Source organism: Oryzias latipes, chromosome 4, assembly GCF_053564925.1.
Source record: "Oryzias latipes strain Hd-rR chromosome 4, Olatipes_Hd-rR_3.1".
Classification (NCBI taxonomy): Eukaryota; Metazoa; Chordata; class Actinopteri; order Beloniformes; family Adrianichthyidae; genus Oryzias; species Oryzias latipes.
Genome location: NC_136240.1, coordinates 7,644,408 through 7,666,391, shown reverse-complemented (window position 1 = coordinate 7,666,391; position 21,984 = coordinate 7,644,408). Strand labels below are relative to the sequence as shown.

The window sequence follows — 21,984 nt, the reverse complement described above, 5'->3', positions numbered from 1 at the left end:
AGCCATTTGTTTAAAACATGTCGCTTTTAAATATTTACAATAATTGAATTACAACAGGGTTATACTTTTCTACAAATAACAACTTTAATTTCTTTCACTTTTGACATCAGCAAACACAAGTTCATTTCAAAATAAAATACACCCTGGTTTAAATACCCTGTACTCATGTCACCTGGCTGCACCTAGTTTTTACCCTGAAGTAGTAGGGATAGGTTCCAACAACCCCGTCAGCAGACTCAGGGTGGTTGAAGCTGTTTGTAACAGTTCATAGGATTTTTTTTAACTCTCCATAACAGATACATGACAACATGAGCCCAGTATAACATCAGCCTGTCGTTTTGTTGTACAATACTCTGTTCAAATGATGTTGTTTTAAAAAACTCAAAAAGGGAATTTCATCGAAAGCATCAGCTAATCTAAGGAACATTGAGTTTGGAGCATGAGTGAATCCATTCAGCCTCCACTGATGATCAATAAGTCTGCAGATGTAGATTAGTTTGGACCATACAGCTTTGATGACCTTGAATGCATCAGCATGCTGTACCTTAAACAGACCAAAAACTAAACAAAAACTGCAAAAGTAGAAACAGAGAATCAACCAATGAAAAACAGACATTGATGAGAATTTGCAGGTAAATGGTCTATACTTGTAAAGTGCCTTTCTACCGTCCTCAAAGGCCAAAGGTGCTGTATAGTCACAGTCCTATTCACACACACTGATGGTGGCTTTGCTGCCGAACACTGGCACCAACTCTCCACCAGAGTTAAGGTGGGGTTCAGTGTGCTGTCCAAGGACACTTTAACATATGGGCGGGCAATCAGAGATCGACCGCCGTATCACTGCACCACGGCTTCCATTCTTGTTCAATGGAACCATTTTTAAACAGTGAAACAGACCAAAACGATGGGTCCCTCCATCTAACATTTGGTTGCACACATTTTTGAGCCAATCTTTGGAAGCAGACGATTTTGTAACTATCAGAAAGACTTCTTCACTTGTTGGCCGATATTCTGATCCATTTTTTAAACAAAGGACTTCAAGTGTGTCCTGCAGAACACATACAGTATTTCAGCCCAGTCCACAAAAGTTCAACAGCATTAAGATCCGGGCTCATGACGGGACACCGTGGAATGGTCTACTGTTTTGCTCTCTGGTGTTCTTGGTGGTTCTGACAGTCAATTTGGTGTGTTCTGTGGGGGCCTAATGGCAGATTGGAAGGTCAGATAGTGAGCTGAATGTGCCCTTTCAGGTTGCGAAAGCATTAACTTTTCTTGTTTTGTTTTTTTAATCCTGGGACTACAGAGGCGCAAAGAGTTTGTTGATTCAGAGTTTCCCTGAACTGTAAGCTGTACGGATTTAAACAACTCTCTGGGTGGTACAAGCAGTGTGGGAGGCGCCAGCAGGAGCCATCTTTATAATGAGAGGGAGCACCAGAAAACACCAACACACACTCACACTGTAAAAGGACAGGCACGGTAGGGATAGATGGATGGACGGATTAATGGATTTCTGACCCTGGATAAAAATCAGGTTTCTAGAATATTCCTCTTTCATGTTCTCAACATACAACAGAGAACTTAGCTCGCACATATTGTAACCCTTTATTAGGAGACCGTTCCAAAGCTTGTTTTAAGACCAAGTCTGAGGAAAATTGTGTTTTTAACATGTTCTTGTGGCATTTTTCTGATGATGGTGGGCATATATAAAGAAAATCAAGCTCAAACATGCTTTTCTGAGGATTTAGATGTTCCAAATCTTTAAAGCGTGGAGATTATGTTCAAACCATTGTATATCCCCCAAAAATTTGAACAAGGGCGTATTTTGACAATACATTGGGTGGATCACAAGCTCCATGCTCTGCTCTATTCTGATGCATCCACTTGGAGACAAATAGATCCGTGTACGTCTTTATTTTCCTCGTCTGTGTTGGAATCTGGATCAAGGTACAATATTGATGGCCATTTTTGTTGCACCACTAATGTTGTGGGTGTGAGTGGCTTTAAGCTAGCGAAGAAAGTGTAAACAGAAATCTCTCAGCAACAGGAAGGGGGGGCTCTGTGCCAATGGTTCTGCCCACAACTCAGAGGTAGATTTCTAATGAACTGCTGCTCTGCAGGAACTATGTCCAAGAAAACGACACGTTTAATGATTTTGGCTAAAAATGACATCATAGAAGGACCACTGTGAAAACGATTGATCAGAGTGGGACTCTAATAACAGCAATGTTCAAATCTAGAACATTTGGTATTAGGGCATAACAATCAGATTTAATCCAGAAAGGCTGATTTGGTATCTGGTAAAACACATTCTCGACTTGTGTCCAGACTTATTTATTTTATGGGTAGGATTTGAACTATAAACATTAAACCAGATAAAAATCTCAGAGTTTAGGACCAGATCAGATGTATCAGAAAAGTACAGCTCAGTTTAAAGTTTTTTTGTTGTTGCTTCTTAGGATGCGAACTAAACTTTAAAGCTATATGGATGGATGAGGAATGGCGTCTCTCTCCTCCTACAGGCTCATAATGGAGCTCTGTGCAGCAGGTTCCTCTGTAATCTCGTAGAACTGAACATGTGGCTCCTGGAAAACCGAACCTCCGATGCGGAATCAAGGTCACTGATCTGGATTCAGGTTCTGTGCACGCGCACGCAGACTGAAGTACGGCAGAGAAGGGCTCTGCCGCAGCCCGGAGGTGGAGGAGGAGGAGGAGGAGAAGGAGGAGGGCGCCGCGCGGCCCGGAGCCTGACGCGGGACGTTTCTGGTCTCGAGCACCGCGGATTTACTCCAGCTGGCGCGCGCACGATGACAGAAACGGAGTGATAAGAGATGGACCGGAACCGGGAGCACCTCTGAGCTCCGGCAGCGGTTCGGCTCCGACATGGTAGGACTCCACCGGTTACGCTTGCAAACGCGGCCCGGTGGTTCTGGTTCTGTTCGCGGGATGACAAGTTTAGATGCATGCGCGTGAGTGTCTGACGTGCGCGCGCGCGTGCAGTTAGTTCTTGTTTGCGTTCGTCTTCAGGGCAGAAAGCTGACTCCGCACTCACGCACGGACTAACACGCAGTCGACCGAAACCGCTAGTGCGAGTCGGAACTTATGATCAGCATGTTTTCCGTTAAAAGTGAGGCGGAAACATTTGTCCGAGGGGCCTCAAATGGATCATCTCAACACAACCGGCCTTCTTTCTACCACCGAACATGGGCCGAACTTTGATCGACACCACCCAAGACCAGAACACGACCTGTCATTGACGAACTTCCGAGTTTCAGCTTAACATAACCGTCAAAAATACCACCCGAACCCTTCTTCCAAGTTCTGACTGGGACCCCCCCGCACCCCCGACTAAAACTGCTATCTGGAGTCCGGACGAGATTCGGCAGGGCGGTGAACCCGTGACAGTTGGGACGTGTGCCGATGCGGGGGGCTGCGGTGCGGGCCTCTGTCCGGGCTCTTCAGGCGGGATGGTGGAAGGCCAAGTTGAAGTTCAGCCCCCCCTCCCCGCCTCCCCTTTGTGTTAGTCAGCAGAAAATGGCCGCAGCTGCAGCAGGGAGAGCCGGAGCTCTGGTGTCCAACTAAAACTGAACGCAACATTTTGTGAACTCCGAGCATGCGCACAAACCACCTCGGTGACGGAAAAAAACCCAACAAGCTAACAGAACCTTGGAAGTTCTGCGCGCGCACACGCGTGTGTGTACATTTCAAACGGATGTTTTCTGGATCCTCAGGTGCAATAAATCGGACAAACAAATAAATACTCAACCAATTAAAACAGTAAAAGGAAAACCGAACCACCCCTTGGGATTTCAGTGTTTTAGAAAATGTTAAAATTGTAACTGATTCTTATGTCACAGAACTATCCTTTATACTCCTAAATAAGGACAGAGTGACAAAGACAACAGTAAAACCAACAGAGAGGAAAACTTACCGAAACACCTGATGTTTTAGTCCCAACTGTCCTGACGGGTGGATATGGGATGTCTGTGGGTGAGAAATGGTCACCCAGACAGGTGACCCACAGACTATGAACCACTCAGTGAACCTGCTCAGAAAAAATGATCATGCGTGTGTTTCTCTACAGGCATGCTGCAAGCAATAACACTTCTATAACATGTAAGAAGGATAAAGTAGGTGAGATGCAGGCATGTCATACAGATTTGTTTCAACCTCTCCAAACCTGCAAACAGTGCAAAGAGCCCAATAGTGCTATTCAAGTGAGGAAGTGCGTGTTCATCGTACCGCCTTGCACGGTCCGTGCTTCCAGCTTGCCTGTTGTTGCCTCGTTAGATAAATGGGAAAATTAGACAGAGCACCTATCTATCACATGCACACCTCGGGCCTGCAGGATTTGCTCGTGTTTAGTAAGGAGCCTGTATAAACATCCCCTCACTAACGACGGAAGTGCGGCGTAAGGGCACTGTACGACAATATCACACCTATGTCATAGGTGTGTGTAGCTTACATTATCTCTATAAATACTTCACAGTACACTTACCACACACACGACAATGGTATGTTCCATTTTCATGATGTTCCTTAAGGTGACCACATGAGCCTCATGGGAACTGCAACACGTACCTGCAGCCGCACCTGTCTACAAATGTCTCCGGACCAGGGCAACCCAAAAACCCAGAGCACCATGGCCTGGGTTGACCAGTACAGGTGGATGTGACTAAGGCTTGATTTATTGGGGGTGGAGCCATAGCATACTCTGTAGGTCACATGATTCCATCAGAACGTTGCTGGTTGTTTGAACTTTGAGTAGGCGGTATCCTGCAGAGTCAAGGCTGCTGATGGCTCTCTTACAGGTGCATGTGTGTGTCCTGCAGGATGAGTTCCATCCATTCATCGAGGCTCTGCTGCCACAAGTACGCGCCTTTGCCTACACCTGGTTCAACCTGCAAGCCAGGAAGAGGAAGTACTTCAAGAAGCACGAGAAGAGGATGAGCAAGGAGGAGGAAAGAGCAGTGAAGGATGAGCTGCTGGGGGAAAAGGCTGAGGTAGGCCTGAACCTGTTGCCTTCTTGCCTCTTCACATACCTCTCCCAACAATAAGATTTATAGAAATAATCTTAATTTTACAGATAATCTGCCTTCCCCTTTGGACTTCTTCCGATAATCAAAAATGTCCATATAATCAGACTTGAGAAATCCCGGATGAGCCCCAAATTTGTGTTACACCCCTGTCTCACAAAGAATGAAGGATAAGAATTATTTCCAAAAAAAGCAACTATTTACAAAAAAAATAACCAAAATACAAGAACTACACCTGTGTAAGCAAATACGAAAGTTTAGCTCAGTTGCTACCAGCTGGGCGAGAATCATTGACTGGATGATATATAACTGTACGATTCATGTGTGACGACATCCATTGAGAATTTCTTGCTTCCAGTTCCAACCAAATGAAGTCAATTCAGTCGCCATTTTTCAGTCCGTCGCCATGTTGGAACCAGACGTCCTCAGTAAGCTGTGATTGGCCTGTCTACATTTCTGTGGCAACCTCTCTCTCCAATCAGGAGCGAGTATGTTGAAAGGCCACATCCCTTTCTCTGGAAACGGGCTCTGGAGAATCTGTGAAACGCTTTTAACGTTCAACCTGAGGCCTCCTACTTTTATTGAAGCATGTGATTGGTCAGTTTATAACTTGAATAACTTCAAGGACAGAAAAAATATGGAGAAAAAAAAGGTATAGCAAGAACGTGTTGATAACAGGTAGTAGAACAAAAATGGTTATTCTAACGAATATAATGACTGAATAATAGCTGTTTATTTCTCAATAGAAGTTTCAATAGAAGTGTGTACTTGCTATTTGGAACGCGAGAGGGGAGGGGCAGCTCAGTCCAGTTCTCATTTACTGTCAATGCTGAGGAGCTCCAATAACCTGCCTTCCACTGGTACTTCTCCTGTTAATCAAACTTTTCCAAAAAATCGGACGGTTCCATATGATAATATGGATACCAATTATTAGACTGCTTTTGTCAATTGGACAAAATGTGTTTTTTCACAAAGCAGCATGAGAGAATTTTTGAAAGACAAACACTTCTTCACCTAAAAACGCCAGCGGAGATTTACTCCACATGGAGCCTAAATGATGAACTGAGATCTGGAGGGGGGGGGGGGGGGTCTTGATTTAGCAAGTTTGAGTCTGTGGTCTTCATGAACTCTGACAGAAGTCTGATGATGAACTGAAATGTTCCTCAGTTTTCAGATATCCAAGTGCATGTAAAGGCAACAGATTTAGTTGCTGCGGTAATCTGATTACTCCCAGTTGTCTGGATTTTACTCCTGTGTAATCGGAGCAGGGCTGACAGTGTTAACATCTGGAGCAGGTGAAGCAGAAGTGGGCAAGCCGCCTACTGGCCAAGCTGAGGAAGGACATCCGTCCGGAGTGCAGGGAGGACTTTGTGCTGTCTGTGACCGGGAAGAAGGCAGCCTGCTGCGTGCTGTCCAACCCCGACCAGAAGGGCAAGATGAGGCGCATCGACTGTCTGCGGCAGGCGGACAAGGTGAGCACACTCTGGGAGGGGGGGGATTTAATCCAGGTGATTTATGAAGCACAAGGCCCTCTATGGGTTACCACCTCCCTCAGGGATTAGCAGGATGCATGTTTACATTTATAGCCATCACAGGAGCATCAACAGCTGACACCATATTTGACACTGGAAGAGAACTGGACAGAGTGGGTGTGACGTCCCAAGTAGAAAATGGTTTACCACCGACCTCATGTTTTGAACGTTCAACATAGTCAGTTTATAACTTAAATAACTTGCACTACAGCAAAAATTCCACGAAAGAAATGAGGATTAGCAAGATGTTAAAAAAGGTATCAGATTCAGAGTGGTTCTTCTGACTGAGTAACAGCTCTTCATGTCTCTGGGATTTTGGCTTCTTGGAGCCAGCCGGTACTTCCTGTTTGGAACGCGAGAGTGGAGGGGTCACTAAGTCCAATTCTAATTAAAGGTTGACCCGCCCCATCCCCATGTTTCTGCCCCCCCAGGTGTGGAGGCTGGACCTTGTGATGGTGATCCTATTTAAAGGGATCCCTCTGGAGAGCACGGATGGGGAGCGGCTGCTGAAAGGGGGTCAGTGTTCGAACCCCCTCCTGTGCGTGCAGCCGCGGCACATCTCTGTGTCCGTGAAGGAGCTGGACCTCTACCTCGCCTTCTACGTCCAGGACCGAGGTACTGGTGCTCGCTCACGCTCATGCACTGATTGCAGGACTCTTCTATTCGGACACTAATTACATCCTTATTACACAGACAGCCTGCAGCTCATTGATATTCACTGTTTATTTAATTGAATAAAATGTTATGGTTTAATTATTTTTATTCATTGGTGCAGTTTAGCTCTATAGGTTTAGTTAAGCTTAGTTAGGCTTAGTTTATTCAAGTTCAAAGTCAATTAAATGTTATTTTATTTATATAACCCAATATTACAACATAGTTGTATTGATGGGCTTCATACCGGTAATTGCACAAGAATATGAAATCAGTCATAAAATAAACTAAACTGGGCATCCCTGTCCTTATTCCCTCCTTCTCGGTAAGGAGAAACTCCTAAAAAAGAAAACGGATTCTGGAAAAAAAAGAAGAAACCTCAGGGGTGTCCACATGAAGGGGGGAGCCTCCCCCAGAACGTACAGGCGGAGTTCAAGTGGATGCTCCAGGTGTTGTGGAAGGGGCCGTCCTAACTGTGTTCCCCTCCGTCTGCAGAGTCCGAGTCGTGCAACAGTCCCAGCCAGGCCGGCGTTGGTTCTGATCAGGAAGACAGTCGGACCACCACAATGGGTAACTCTTGGTCTTCACAGCCTGTGATGGGAATGATGTGTGGATGTGAATATGTCTGTTATGAGAGTTACACCTGTAACTCTCATTCCTGCTTCACTCTGACCTCAGACTACCCAGGTGTGTCAACGCTTTCCATCTGGACTTGTCTGTGCTTCAGTTCACATTTTAGGCTTACCCCCCCCATGTTTTTATTTAGGTTGAAAAAAAAAATTTTTTTTGCAAGTTGGAACAAGGACTGTCTAATTAAATGTTGTGTTGTTCTTAAAGTCTGTGTTTTTGTTATTTCTTTCAATAAAAATATTACCAACAAACACATATTACATTAGATCATTGAAAAAAAACACAGGGAGTAGTTTTGGTATGATAAACCCCCCAACCAGCCATTCATAATAAGGATCCCTGTACAGAACGCAATGGGGTCATAAATGACCCCACTCAGTCATTACAGTCAGTAAAATAGCTTGGTTGCTTGAGGGTTAAGAAATTAGACCCACATGAACACATTAACCAATAGCCAGCAGGATTGGTCAAACCTTCCCATGTCTTGGTCTTGTCGTGTCTGAAAAGTCCGATTTGCCAGGCAGCAGGTTGCTGGCTTTTTTCCTTGGTTCCACCACCTTCAAGTTGGATTGCAGTTTGTTCCCCGCAGCTCCTGGGAAGGAGGTCAGAATGGAGGGAGTTTCTTTGTTCTTCATTGGATCTTTTCTTGGTCTGTCTCTTTTACTCATGCAGATGCTCCGGAGTTCCAGGAGACCTTCGTTACATCAGGAGTCTTCAGTGTTGCTGAGCTGGTCCGGGTCTCGAGAAGTAAGTCATCCTCACCCAGAACACACCTGCTGGGTTCAGTGCAGCCAGGTCGACAAGCACCGTCTTCTCTTAGCTGAAGGGTTGATGTGGTGAATGAGGGATTGAATGAGTCGGTGAGAGAACGCTTCCACGTCAGGAGGTAAAAAGCTCCTCTCGAGGGACCTCAGATCCTGAGGTCAGCTGCTGTCAGTGCTCCTTCTGCAGCTAGAACCAGATCTTTGGCCATATCAGAACCAGATCTTTGGCCTTTATTTGATTCTATTAAAGACATTTTGATAAGAATGACGGTACCGCGATTTAGCCGTAGCTTCAGCTCTGTTTTCAGAAAAGTCCCGCCCCTTTAACTGTCTCCACCAATCATTCTTGGAGGCTTAATCACATGTCATCAGTCTGACCAATCAGAAGTGGTTAAAGTCTTCACTTCCTTTTTCCGATTCTGCTCATGAAGTCTCTCAGTTCCAACAAAAATACCAGCTGAAGCTCGTCTTTAACAGTGTAGCTTTCCACAGAATCCGGTGTCAGACCGTGGAAAAAGTGAACAGAACAATGAAGCTCAGAGACGCTAGTCTCTCTGCCTTCAGTGGCTGTTTGCTCTACATCTCCCATGATGCATTGGGTTAAAGTGACAGCGTCTCAGCGCACAATGAGTCTTCCTTTGACGTCTTGAAACCACAACAAACAGACATCAAACAGTTTTTAAATCTTTTAACTAACTTTTATTACATCTTTTAGAAAAAATAGCTGCAACTTCCAGCTTTTTCTGCCACAATTATCACAAAAATGCATGTGAGATTGCAGAGGGGCTGTAGATCAATACAGACTATGAGTTTCTCCTTTTTTTTTAAAAAGTTTGGGATGCTGGTGTGCCGCGGGATTTTTGACAAGGTTAAAGTGTGCCGTGGGCCAAAAAAGGTTGAAAAACACTGTTCTAGTGAATGGTTCTTCATTTTTTTCTCCCGTCAACACGATGTGACTTCCTGTCTCTGAAAAAAATTTTTAGGATGCGCTGTGTCATAAGGTTGTGAAGTGGTTGTAAATCATTTTAACCATAGCCATCTATTAGCCCATGCTTGTTGGTGCAGGAAAATGGAAATGTGAAAATTCATGGAGAAATGGCTTGAAAATAGGGAATACTCGTTGCGGTTAAAACCGGATAATGGAAATTCTTATGAAGCAAACTGCATTGTTTACTGAAAGACATGTAAACATTGGGGTTCAAGGTGACTGAACTGGATGTGTCGAGCAAGAAACGGCAGACTCTGGCTGTTCGTTTTATGTTCTTTGTACATATGGTCTTAAAATAGATTCTATGTGTTCTTAAAAAGCTCTTAATTCTTAAATTTAACATTTGTAAAACAGTAAACACCCTACTTATCCCCATCACAGCTCCTGTGGTGACGGCAGTCGGGCCGGGCTTCTCCATGGGGGAGCTCCAGGGTCACCTGGCCTATGACCTCAACCAGTCGGTCAACCAGGCAGTCGGCCTCCGACGTTCACTGGCGAGCACATCATCCAGTGGGTGAGTTCACCTGTGTCTGAATTCAAAGAGTTCCTCTGTCTGTCTCATCAGAGTTTGTAAGGGTTCTGGGTGAGAGCAGTATTTATCAAACACAAGTGTGATGGTAGAACGCATTGTCTTTAAAATGGTGGAGGTCTTCAGCTAGGGGGTGCCCAAATCCAGGCCTCGAGGGCCGGTGTCCTACTTGTTTTCTAACCAATTGAAGCTCCTTATTGGCTAAACACACCTGATCCTGGTAATCAGCAGCAGATAAGGGAGACAGGCCCTCAAGGCATGGATTTGGGCACCCCTGCTTTAAAAGGTCTTTCCATTTTAGTTCATTTTTGCATCACAACAATGACACCTACTGTTTAGACTTACAACAGCAGATAATGACATAAATCTAATGATTAAGACAAACACATTATACATTCATTAGAAAGATGAATCATTAAGGAAACAATGCATTTAAAAACATTTGGAAGGGTTTTCTAGATACATTCTTTCAAAACTGTATTATGGGATTTCCTGCTAAGGATCTTCAAGACCCTTAGTGCAGTTGGAACTGACAGAATTAACTATGCTGCCTTTGAAATATCATAGTCCAGGGGTGGGAAAACTTTTTGACACGTGGGCCACAAAGGGTTCTAAAATTTGACAGACTGGCCCTACCAGGAGCAGATCCGTGGTGTTCTGGTAGTCCACCTCTTAGGAGAGAGAAATACCATGGAATATGGACAAAAGCTTGCTTTAATTTTGGTTGAAAATAACAGAACAGCAAACAGAACCTTTTGGAGTTTTATTGCAAAACTGTGGCTTTTGTTCGATGGGTTAATGTCCATCAGGGAAAAACACAAACTGAAGAGAAATGCTGCATTCAGGTGGTGTTGGAATGATCGGAAAAATGACTGTCCGACTCGGAAAACACACACAAATGTTCAGAATAACTTTCTGCACCTAAACAAGGGTAATTATATATGGATTGCACCATCTTTTGGGAGACACCAGGACATAAGACATCAACAAGGATTCATCAATATAATTTATTATATTCCCCGTGCTGTAGTCTGCCCACCTCTGCCATAGACCATGGAGTTTAAAGCTGTCAAAACGGCCAAATCCTGCTTTGAAAATGACAGCGCCTGTAAGTTGAATCACACTTCCTCAAATAAATGTGCACAATAATCAAGTTATATTAATATTGATATGAATGCAGTCTATGTATGTAGTAAATAATTGTAAAAACTGTGAAATAAATATTAAAACAGAGTTCAAAATACAAAAGGTCCTCCTCCTTTTTAGGCAGAGTGCTGAAGTCTTTGCTTTATTTGTTAAAGCTGTTGCCTTAATGCAGGAGTTTTGAAATAATCTTTTTTGGGTAATAAAAAGGGTTAATTAACCTCAACATCTTATGGGGTGACTTGCAGAGGTCTAAAGGGATCCCGGTGTGAGCCTGGAGCCGGCTGAGGTCTTCAGAGACCTGAATGCTTCACCTGCTTCTGTCTCTGCAGGAGCAAGCGGCACAAGTCTGGATCCATGGAGGAAGAGGCGGAGAGTCCGGGAGGCGAGTACTACCACTCGCCTTCCTCTCCAGCAAGCAGCTCCAGAAACTGGACAGACGACATGGAAGGAGGTAAACGGGAGGCACCGCCACCCTCATAGTAGCTGTGTTCCCGTTACACATATGCGCAAAATGTTATCGAAATTCTACAAGTAAGGAAAAAACACAGTTTTGCAATTGCAGATTATGTGAAGAAACACAAACCAGCTCACGCGATAAATCATTAAAAGAAAAAAGGTGACGGATGTGAACAACGATTTAGAGCAGATACATTTACATTTCTGTCACGGCACTAGCGCTCATCATCATCTATCAAAGGAGACGTCGGCGTCTTCTTCAGGCCGTGGAGGGGCGAGCTTCTTACATGTGGGAGCGGCTGTAAATTAAGCCATTTTGGGAAATGGTGGTTGGTGATTTTACAGAGGAGCTGTGGATTCAACTATTCTGCATGACACGCTCAACTTTTGAGGAGGCGTGTGATGATGTCCCACCTCATGTGGCGCCCGCTGTGGAGTGCATAAGACTGCCAGTTCCTACCAAGAAACACATTGCCATTGCTTTCTATCTGACACATTTAATTTGAAATTAGTTTTTCCATTGCAGTTTTGCAAAATACGTCAATTAAAAACCCACCACCTCCAAGCGCAGAAGCTTTTTTTTTTCAATAAATGTGAATTGTTTTGAAATAGTTTCCATTTGGCAATTTATTATTGCAAATCCAATTTGTGCAATTTCATAGTTAGTGGAAACGCAGCTACAGGCCTAATAGACAAGAAAAACCAGTGCAGAGTGATAGGAAGTCTGTTTATCTCCATGAAGGATCGTTACAGTCTTCCAGCTAATTCACACACTGTTAGATGGTTGCAGGTGAAGCTTCAGGGGTTGAAATGAATCGAGTTGAAGGCATCAGGCCAGATAATACAGGTGAGCTGTGAGACAGGAACGTCTTTGACGGGAGCTAAAGATGTTCTAGTCACATAAAACCTGAGCAGAGCTGGGTGTTAAAGTCAGTAATAATATTACTTTGCTAAATAATAGGTACTTTAAAGTGTTACCTCTAACATATACATAATAATATTATAGTCACTTTCCACCAAAGTAACTTGTTACAAGCATACTGCTGTCACAATCTCAGATCTTTGATTAATGGAATTTTTTCAAGCAACTTTCAGCAAAATGAAAAAAAAAAAAATGTTTTAAACATTATAATTGAATCTAATCTTAAATATGGTAGACATTTGCACTTATACTTACAGTACACACAAATGACACATTTAATCCATTTATATAATCCCAGCCTTATAATATTTTACTGAACTTACATACAGTAGTTGCCATCATTTGGTTCTTAACATCTATTTAAAATTATTAATTACTTTTTTTAATCCAAGAGCAGGTTATTCATCAAGTAACAGACATAAAGTTCTTAGTGATTATCATCAAAAGATGTTATTGCACTATTCCAGAAATCATTATTTCAGGTCAGTTATCATATAACAAAAGCAGAGTCTTTTTTGAGGGATTTCACAGTTGGTTAATATTTTAAAAAGCCGAAAACCTTCTTGTTTGTCTGAGTGAGATACTTTTAAGACTGTTTTAACTTCAGAAAGGAAACTTCACAGAATCAACCTTTAGAGGGGTTACCATGACAACAGCTCTTGCTCCATGCCTGGAATGTATTAAAATATCGAATATAACTACGGTAATTATGTAAGAGTTATTGCCCGACGAAGTGTGCCTTATTACTTTTTAACACACGCTGTGGAAGCCTGGAAGCTTCCGTGAAGTGCGTTAAAAAGTAATAACGCACACTTGGTCGGCCATTAACCCGCTTATGGTAAATGGTAAATGGCGTATACGCCTTTCTTCCTACAAGGACAAAGCGCTTTACAGTCACAGACCCATTCACCCAGTCACACACACATTCACACACTGGTGGTGGCTCCGCTGCCAAACACAGGCGCCCGCCTACCACCAGAGGCAAGGTGGGGTTCAGTGTCTTGCCCAAGGACACTTCGACTCATGGGCGTGCAAGGCGGGAATCAAACCTGCAATCTTACGATCATGGGTCGACTGCCCTACCGCTGCACCACGGCCGCCCATATACCATGGTCACTTACAAAAGCAATACATATTAACCAGTTTTTAGTCCTTAATTCTTGTTTTTTTTTTTTTTCGATTTGGATCGCTTTTCTCACAAAAAGCATCGCGCCGCATCACGTAACACATAGTCCACGTCGCACAGCACCACCGCCGCAGTCAAGATTCGGCGATATCTATGCTGATCGTCCCGATGGGTTGAATAAAGCATCAGTTCAGAGAGAAAGTTCATCTCTTACCGCTTGTTTTTGTCCAGATGATGAAGCAAAAGGTTGTTTTAAAGAAGCCGGCACAGTGATACGAAACATTTAAGCTGGCTGACCGAAACTTCTTTTTTCACCATGCGGTTATCAGGTTTTAATACACACCCAGCAGCCAATCAGAATCGAGTATTCAACCGGACCATGGTATAATTATTACTTATATAAATAAGTAATATTAAATGAAATAAGATTTGTTTTAAAAAGAGCAGTTTAATTACTTACTACACATATAAACACAATGGACCGCATCCTTTTTTGGTCTGTTCTGGGTGGATTTTCACCAACTATGTTTTTGTCTTTGTGTTGGAGGTCCGTCTCCTCCAGTGAAGAAGGCAGAGATGGACAGTCCCTCCCCCCAGGAAGGCTCTCCAAGGATGGGTTCCTACACTCAGCACCACCGTCCTGTCATAGCTGTGCACAGTGGTCAGTAACCCCCCCGCCAGGGATGCACATCCGTGTGTCTCTCAGACCAAAACCTGATTCCGCTTCTATCCAGGTCTGTGCCGGAGTCCTCACCCTTCCTCAACACTTCACTTCCCGTCGTCCTCCTACTTCCCCCACGGAGCCATCCGTTATCCGCCTCACTTGGCCCAGGACCCCCTCAAAGATCTGGTGTCTTTAGCCTGTGACCCCGCTAACCAAACCCCCACCTCAGTGAGTACGAATGTCTCCATCCAGAGCGCCCACTCACATGTCAACCTGTTTGCTCACCAACAAGAAGGGAAATCTCTGAAACACCTCTTTTCCAGCTTAATGGAAGCACCCAGGTCAAAGTGCCTGCCCACTACATCTCTTCTCAGATGTTGGCTCCCCCTGGGCCAGCCCCCTCCCTGTCCGGTCCAGTGTCCGCACTTCTTAGACCGACGCTTCCTGCCGAGTCTAAGGCCAGCACCACCTCCAGTGACGGAGGAGCAAGTTCCCCAACGTCCCCGAGTAAGATTACACGAGCAGCCTGACGTCCTCAAAGCAGAAAGCTTAATGAAAGAATCAGTTATTCAGTGTGTCAATGACAGAAATAACTATTTCACACATGAAGATCATCAGAACAGGCCTCAGACACGTTCACTGGATTATGTCAGCTGTTAGCCTACAAATACTTACATCACTACAGTATAATAGTCGGGTTAGTAGCTACTCCTGTACAACCAGAGGTAACCGCACTGCTGCCTTTATGAGGCTGCGCATCCACAAATGAAAAAGGGTCATTTTTAGCAGCGAGGTGTCAAAAACCAGGATATAGTAAAGTAAAAATGATGATCACTGAGTCCACCCTCAAGTACAAACCTGAGTGGGAACCATACTGTCTTTAGTGAAGGTCCACTCCACACCTAACCTTATTTCCCAAAAATTACTGCCACCACCATAAACTGCAAGTCCAAAGTCCTGTTCAGGTCCAGGGTGTACCCAGCCTTTGTGAGGCTGGGATAAGCTCCAGTGTCCCTGAAACCCTACAGGGACGCTGGACGCCTGGAATGAGTGGAGAAGATAGAAGATAGATGAATTGATGTTTCTACTCCTACATCCCTGTTGGCCATTGTCTGTCCTGCTCCGGGTTCAAAGGAACCACAACACGGATAGATCCACCCATAAACCAGTGGCTGTTGTTCACATCATTTTTATAGGTGTTATTGCAGATGACGGTGTCATATGACCTGTTACATCACTCATGCAGTTCTACAGCTAGCGCACCTTCAGCAGTCCTGGTCAGATCAGAAGAGCTCTGTGAAAAGGTTTCTCTAGTGATACAAAGATGTTGCAACATAAACATGTAACCCAATGAAAGCAGGTGCTCATGTTTATCACAAACTTTCCCAGCATACTCTGCTCCCGGGACACCCCCTGCCAATCGGTCCCCTTTTGTTGGAGTCAGCCCTCGGGACACAGGTGGACTCTACCAGGCCCAGGTGAGTCCGTCCACAAACAGCAGATGAAGGTAAAAGCTGTGGAGGTAAAAAACGAACTAAAATCCCATGATTTATTTAGTTTTAACTTCTCATCAGCCAGACAAAAAGTCTGCAGTCATGTTCTTATTGTATTTGCATTAAGTGGACGTATCTACATTATTTAAAACCATAAATGTGGATTCAAGTCTATACATACCGGTATGTAAATAAACTCCACATAAACTGATGTGAGGAGGGTGTGGGGAAAGTTTGAGGAAAATGTGAGGAAGTCCTGAGGAAGGTTTAAGAAAAGTATAGGGACAGTGAGAGCCAGCTGTGAAATATGTTGTGTGTCTGTCAGGAACATGTGGGGTAGGTCTGAAGAAAGTGTTACCCAGGTATGTGACAGGTGTGAGGAAAACATGGGGCAGGTGTGAGGAGGATTTTGGGGTGGGGTGGGGCAGATGTGGTTTAGGTTTGAATAAAGTGAGAGGCAGGTGTGTGGAAGATGTGAGACGGGTGTGAGGAAGTCACAAGAAAGGTTTGAGGAAAAGTGTGAGGAAAGTGTAATCCAGATGTGAGACAGGTGTGAGGAGGATACCGTAGGAGCCTGCCGTGGGAAGATCTGTGGCAGGTGTGAGGAAGATGTGTGGAAGGTGTAAGGGGGAGGTATGAGGAAGATTTGACACAGGTGTAAGAAACATATGGGACAGATGTGAGGAAAATGTGTGGCAGGTTTAAAAACAGTGTGAGTTAAGTGTGGGGCAACTGTGAGGTAGGTGTGAGAAAAATGTTGGAGAGGGGCCTCAAAGGCTCGGTGTGTCCGAGCCCCAGCACGATGCTGGCCGTTCTCGGACAGTTGTATGTGTGATGTGTGGTTGTGGGACTGACTCTGCTGGTGTGTTTCTGTTGCCGTGCTCGGACAGTTGTGTGTGGTTGTGGGACTGACCCTGCTGGTGTGTTTCTGTTGCCGTTCTCGGACAGTTGTGTGTGGTTGTGGGACTGACTCTGCTGGTGTGTCTCTGTTGCCGTTCTCGGACAGTTGTGTGTGTGATGTGTGGTTGTGGGACTGACTCTGCTGGTGTGTTTCTGTTGCCGTGCTCGGACAGTTGTGTGTGGTTGTGGGACTGACTCTGCTGGTGTGTCTCTGTTGCCGTTCTCGGACAGTTATGTGTGTGATGTGTGGTTGTGGGACTGACTCTGCTGGTGTGTTTCTGTTGCCGTTCTCGGACAGTTGTGTGTGTGATGTGTGGTTGTGGGACTGACTCTGCTGGTGTGTCTCTGTTGCCGTTCTCGGACAGTTGTGTGTGTGATGTGTGGTTGTGGGACTGACTCTGCTGGTGTGTCTCTGTTGCTGTTCTCGGACAGTTGTGTGTGTGATGTGTGGTTGTGGGACTGACTCTGCTGGTGTGTCTCTGTTGCCGTTCTCGGACAGTTGTGTGTGTGATGTGTGGTTGTGGGACTGACTCTGCTGGTGTGTCTCTGTTGCTGTTCTCGGACAGTTGTGTGTGTGATGTGTGGTTGTGGGACTGACTCTGCTGGTGTGTCTCTGTTGCCGTTCTCGGACAGTTGTGTGTGTGATGTGTGGTTGTGGGACTGACTCTGCTGGTGTGTCTCTGTTGCAGTCTTGGTACCTGGGAAACTAAGGAAGGTTCTGATGGAGGCTGACCACTGCAGAGATGGCACCGCTGGAGGGAAACTGTCTTTCACTTTTGTGAATGAATCAACTCTTTAGCATTTTTTTGATGCATTCACACATGTGGAGAGTCAGAAAGCGTCTTCTGGACTGAACATGAAGCTGCAGCTACACTTTGAACTTCTATTGGACCTGAACTCAAACCAGAACTTAGCGGACTAACAGAAGGCTTCTAACCTAGCTGATGATAGGACCAGGTCCACTACATGGGATGTGTTGATGGGTCTAGATAGATCCCACAACCTTATCCTGAACTCCTGGAATGATCCTGTGTGCCACAGGTGCTGGTTCTGATATGCAACAAGCCTTCCGGATCTCCTCGGACACAGAGCTCCTCTTTTTACTGTTTCTTTGCACTTTGAGCTGAGCAATGCAGCAGGACGGATCTCCTTCTCGTCTAGAACCCACAGAAGCTTCCACCAACACGAACAATCATCAGCCTGACCATGAAGACTAAGTCTGAAAGCCAGAGCTCATGTGAGACCTAGAGACCCGCCTCGGCCCAGGTTCTGAGAGACCCGGGCTCTGGACGCTCTGTTCTCACACGCCTGCCTTAGTCAAGCTGGTGTAATTGGGAAATTGTGTGTTTTTGACCCTGATTTAAATGGGTTTGCTGGAAATGAGCATCACTTAAAATTGTGTGTGTGCATGGAGGGGGGTTTGGACACAGGAGCCACATGTATGACAGGTAGAAACAGAACAAATTATGAGAAGTTCTGCAGAACCTGATGAAGAACACTCAGGCTTGCTGCTCTCATCCATCCTGCTCCCGGTGAGCAGAGAGAAAGTTTATTACGAAGACCTCAGCAGCAGAACCAGTTTTGGGCATGGTTCTGATCCGTTGGTTTAGTTAGAAAACAGGGGTTTCTGAGCAAATCAGCTGCAGAACCATCCTGGTGGTAATCGTCACGTCACTCTTTCTGAAGACAGGTTTTAGGCTTCAGCTGCCAAATGTTGATGTTTCAAGCAATAAATAGGCTGCAGCACCACTCCCTCATCATGCCACATGGTGGCACCTTGAGCAAAAGTTCTTTTAAGCAGGATGAAGGTCAATTTGGAGAGGACCCAAGTCATCAAAGTCTGGACAGAACCCAGGTTGAGTTATATTCTAAGCTGCGTTGGGCCTTCATGACATTTCACTTAGAGGTACCTGTGACACACACATATGCACGGTTTTACCGTGAACATTGATCTGCTCACCTATGTACATGTGGCTCCTGGTGTATGGGTCAGACAGGTTCTGGAGTTGGCTGTGAGGGTTGAGATGGGGTTCTGCTCAGGCTAATAAAGGTCCCGGTTCTGTTTGGATCGTCTCTGCACTCAGGACTCTGACAGAAACACTAAAGTGGACCTGGGTGTTCTGAAGCTCGGTTAACTCTGCATGCTGCTGCAAAGGTTCTGTTCGTTCCGGATGAGTGCATGGCTCAGACTGATGATGCCTCTTCATCTCCAACTTGCTCCTCTTCCTCAAGCTCTTGCAGCTTCTATTTTGCACGATCCTTCATGAACACATTATGTGCCTTGGCTTTAGTTAGAAAACAGTAACGCTTTATGGAGCTGGAAGCACTTAAAAAAGCAACGTGATGACCTGACTGGATGCAGCAGGCAGTTAGTGGGCGGAGCTTAGCAGCTAGCTGCGGTAGAATTATCCGAGTTTAGAAGAGGTCCCTGAACGTCTCGCAGAGTAGATGTAACCTGGTGGCTAAACGTGTTCGCCTTGTGTGAGAATGAAGGGGGGCTGCATCAGGAACCTGGTCCAGGTTCTGTGCTGTAATTTGTTGGGTTCTTCTAGGCGTCAGGGATTCGGACAGTGGCACTTTAAAAGGCTGCAGGAGTTCTGACCGTTCTCAAACAGGCGTGTCAGCATTCGCCAGAGAGTACTAGATGCAGGGATGGTCTTTGTGTACATACTGGCCGCACCCCTTGAAGGTTCTGCAGCCCCTCGACATCCCACGTGTCAAATCATGTTACATGATGACGTGCACGCAGTGCTGAACTTGTTTACTTTGGCTTTTGAATTTTGGGTAACCATCAACGTCTTGTCATGAAGTACTGTCTATAATTACAGCTTTAGAGTGTATAAAAAAGCAGACAGTAATGACCTATAATATATATGTATTTTTAAACATTCTCGTGTCTTGTGCTTATGTATTTCTTAGTTAATGGCCTGAAACTTAAACCCATGAAATGGGTTTGACGTGTTAACGTCGAGGAACACCCTGATGAAGGAGGAAGAGCACCCATGATGCAAGTGATGGACAGTCAAGGATGTGAGGGGAAAGGAAGTGGAGGTTGCCTTTAAAAAACCCAGAGGTAGTGAATGATACACGAATGTGTGGCAGGTTGCGACTAACTCAGTGTTTCATTAGTGTGACGCCACCTGCCACCTGGGTGCTGCTAGTCCATGAAGGTCTGGACAGACTGACTGCGTAAAAAGGCAGGCGCATGACGCAGAGCAGCACTGAGAGTCATGTGACTGGATCTGATGAGAGAATTTCCGGATGTCCTGTTGGAGGTCAAGAAAGAAAGTGGTCATGAATGGACCTGCTCCTGTGCCGTTTCAGAAAGGAAGAGCATTATGTGGATTGACTTGATGTAGGACTGCTGGTTTTTGGTGCTCTGAGTAAAGCCCATTTGTCTGAAAGTGGCTCACAGGGACGTTTTTAAATGTCGGTGAAGAAGAAACAGATGTTTGAATGTCCAGGCGTGTGCATTGTTTGTAAATCTCTTCTGTGTGGGTTTCTCTGTGAGGTTCATGTTGGCAGGAAGACAGGCGAGGCCAAAACCAGGGTCAGATTATGTGCTAAACCAACCAGCAGCGACATGAACGAGAACCAAAAATATTTAGCTAAAGCTGTGCCTGTGGTCAGACTGTTGGCTGCTCTTGGTCAGCAGTTTGTGATGTATGCAAACACACAATGCCATCTGCTGTGCAGGTCCAAAGGGGAGAAGCCATAAAACAATCCAAAGAGTTACAATGAAAATGCTGACCCCGACCTTTGACCTGAACCTGCGTTCTGCTTTTTTCTGGGGCACTGAAGAGATCCCATCTGAGAAGAAGCAGCCGTCATGTGAGGAGTTCCAGTGTCTGCTTCCCCTTTAGTGCACCATACTGACCCTTAATCCCTTGTTTGTACTTTAACGCATCATCTTTCTGTAGCCGTGCAATCTGGAGATATCACATGACACAGTCCTGCTGGTCGTGGGAGTTTGCTCTTGTGGCGTCATGAGGACGCGTCCTGTTTCTCCTGAAAGCTCCCACCTTTGTCTTCAGTCTGACGGCTGTTCAACTGCATCTGTTGCCATGGAAACGTTTGCCACTCTGCCTGACCGTTGCATCAGTTCACGTCACCTCCTTACTCTGTTATGGGCTCTGAAAACTCGAACTAAGGTGGAATGGCTGTGTGGGAGGGGCTTAGTGTTCAGGTGGGGCTTGACTGTAAATGTGTCTGTAATTTGCTGCGTTGTCAAAGTGGTCATACTGTTTTTCTGAATCCTCAGCCGGCTCAACAGAAGCATCCTTTTCTGAGATGTTTCGGTTTGGTCGGCCGTTTCACTCCGGCTTCCTGGTAGTTTTTTATTCCCCTGCTGTGATGCAGGCGCGATGCTGCTTTTTTCCCTCTGCCTGCTCTGTCGCTGCACTCTTTGCTCTGAAGACACTTTGTAAAAGATGAAAGGATTTTTCTTAGATGCACTTTTCAGTAATTTTTTCATTCTGATCATTTTAAAGGTGTTGGAACAAACTGCTCTCCTTTTCCAGTGTTTGTACTTGTACATATCTCTCACACCCGCTATTGTGGGCATGATAAGATTTCATATGTTACTGCATGAATAGGCTCCACTCCTGAGCTGTGCACACAGGTTGTGCTTCATCATTAAACGTCGCTGCCAGCCATCAACCCGACAGGAGGCGCCGGAACTTGGTTTGGTTTGTGTGTTTTGGTCAGGGCAGCATGTTTGCATGGCTCCTGTCTGTCTCCATCAGAATGGGTCGACCCATGAAAGACTCAGCAAGAACAATGCCCCAACTGCACAGGTGAGTGGGGGCGGAGCTTCTGATGTCGGTGCTGGTTTTCTGTGGAAAGGGCTCCTGCTCTGGACCGGAGCAGCTTTTTTTTTTTTTTTTTTTACCCACGACGCTGAAGCAGGAACCGTCTTATATCCACGCGCCTCTGAATTTCCAGCACTCCGGGTTTTTGAATGTATTTGAGTCTGAGCAGCACGTGCACACGACAGGTGTGCTTTCCACGTGCGCTGGGGAAAATGAACTTACTGATGATATGCCTTTAGAACCATACTTACCACTGTTATCTACAGATTCTGACTTCATTACTGGAAATGAGGATGTTTCCCTATGCAAAATTACCATGAATAAAGAAGCTATACCATA

General features: G+C 45.2%; 1 protein-coding gene across 3 annotated transcripts; it reads left to right on the top strand.

Moving 5' to 3' along the window:
• Window positions 1-2,642: 2,642 nt before the first annotated feature.
• Window positions 2,643-21,984, top strand: nfic (nuclear factor I/C). Of its 3 annotated transcripts, none has more exons than XM_078946499.1 (13): window positions 2,643-2,883; window positions 4,830-5,000; window positions 6,329-6,505; window positions 6,997-7,180; window positions 7,712-7,786; window positions 8,519-8,593; window positions 9,980-10,112; window positions 11,603-11,724; window positions 14,325-14,438; window positions 14,512-14,669; window positions 14,765-14,948; window positions 15,831-15,919; window positions 17,524-21,984. In XM_078946499.1, exons 1-13 carry the CDS (start codon window positions 2,881-2,883, stop codon window positions 17,542-17,544), a joined length of 1,506 nt encoding a protein of 501 aa, XP_078802625.1. In that variant the 5' UTR covers window positions 2,643-2,880; the 3' UTR covers window positions 17,545-21,984. The 3 variants fall into 3 exon arrangements, with proteins under 3 accessions (XP_078802625.1, XP_078802626.1, XP_078802624.1); XM_078946500.1 differs by lacking the exon at window positions 2,643-2,883 and adding an exon at window positions 3,024-3,728; XM_078946498.1 differs by lacking the exon at window positions 2,643-2,883 and adding an exon at window positions 3,485-3,688.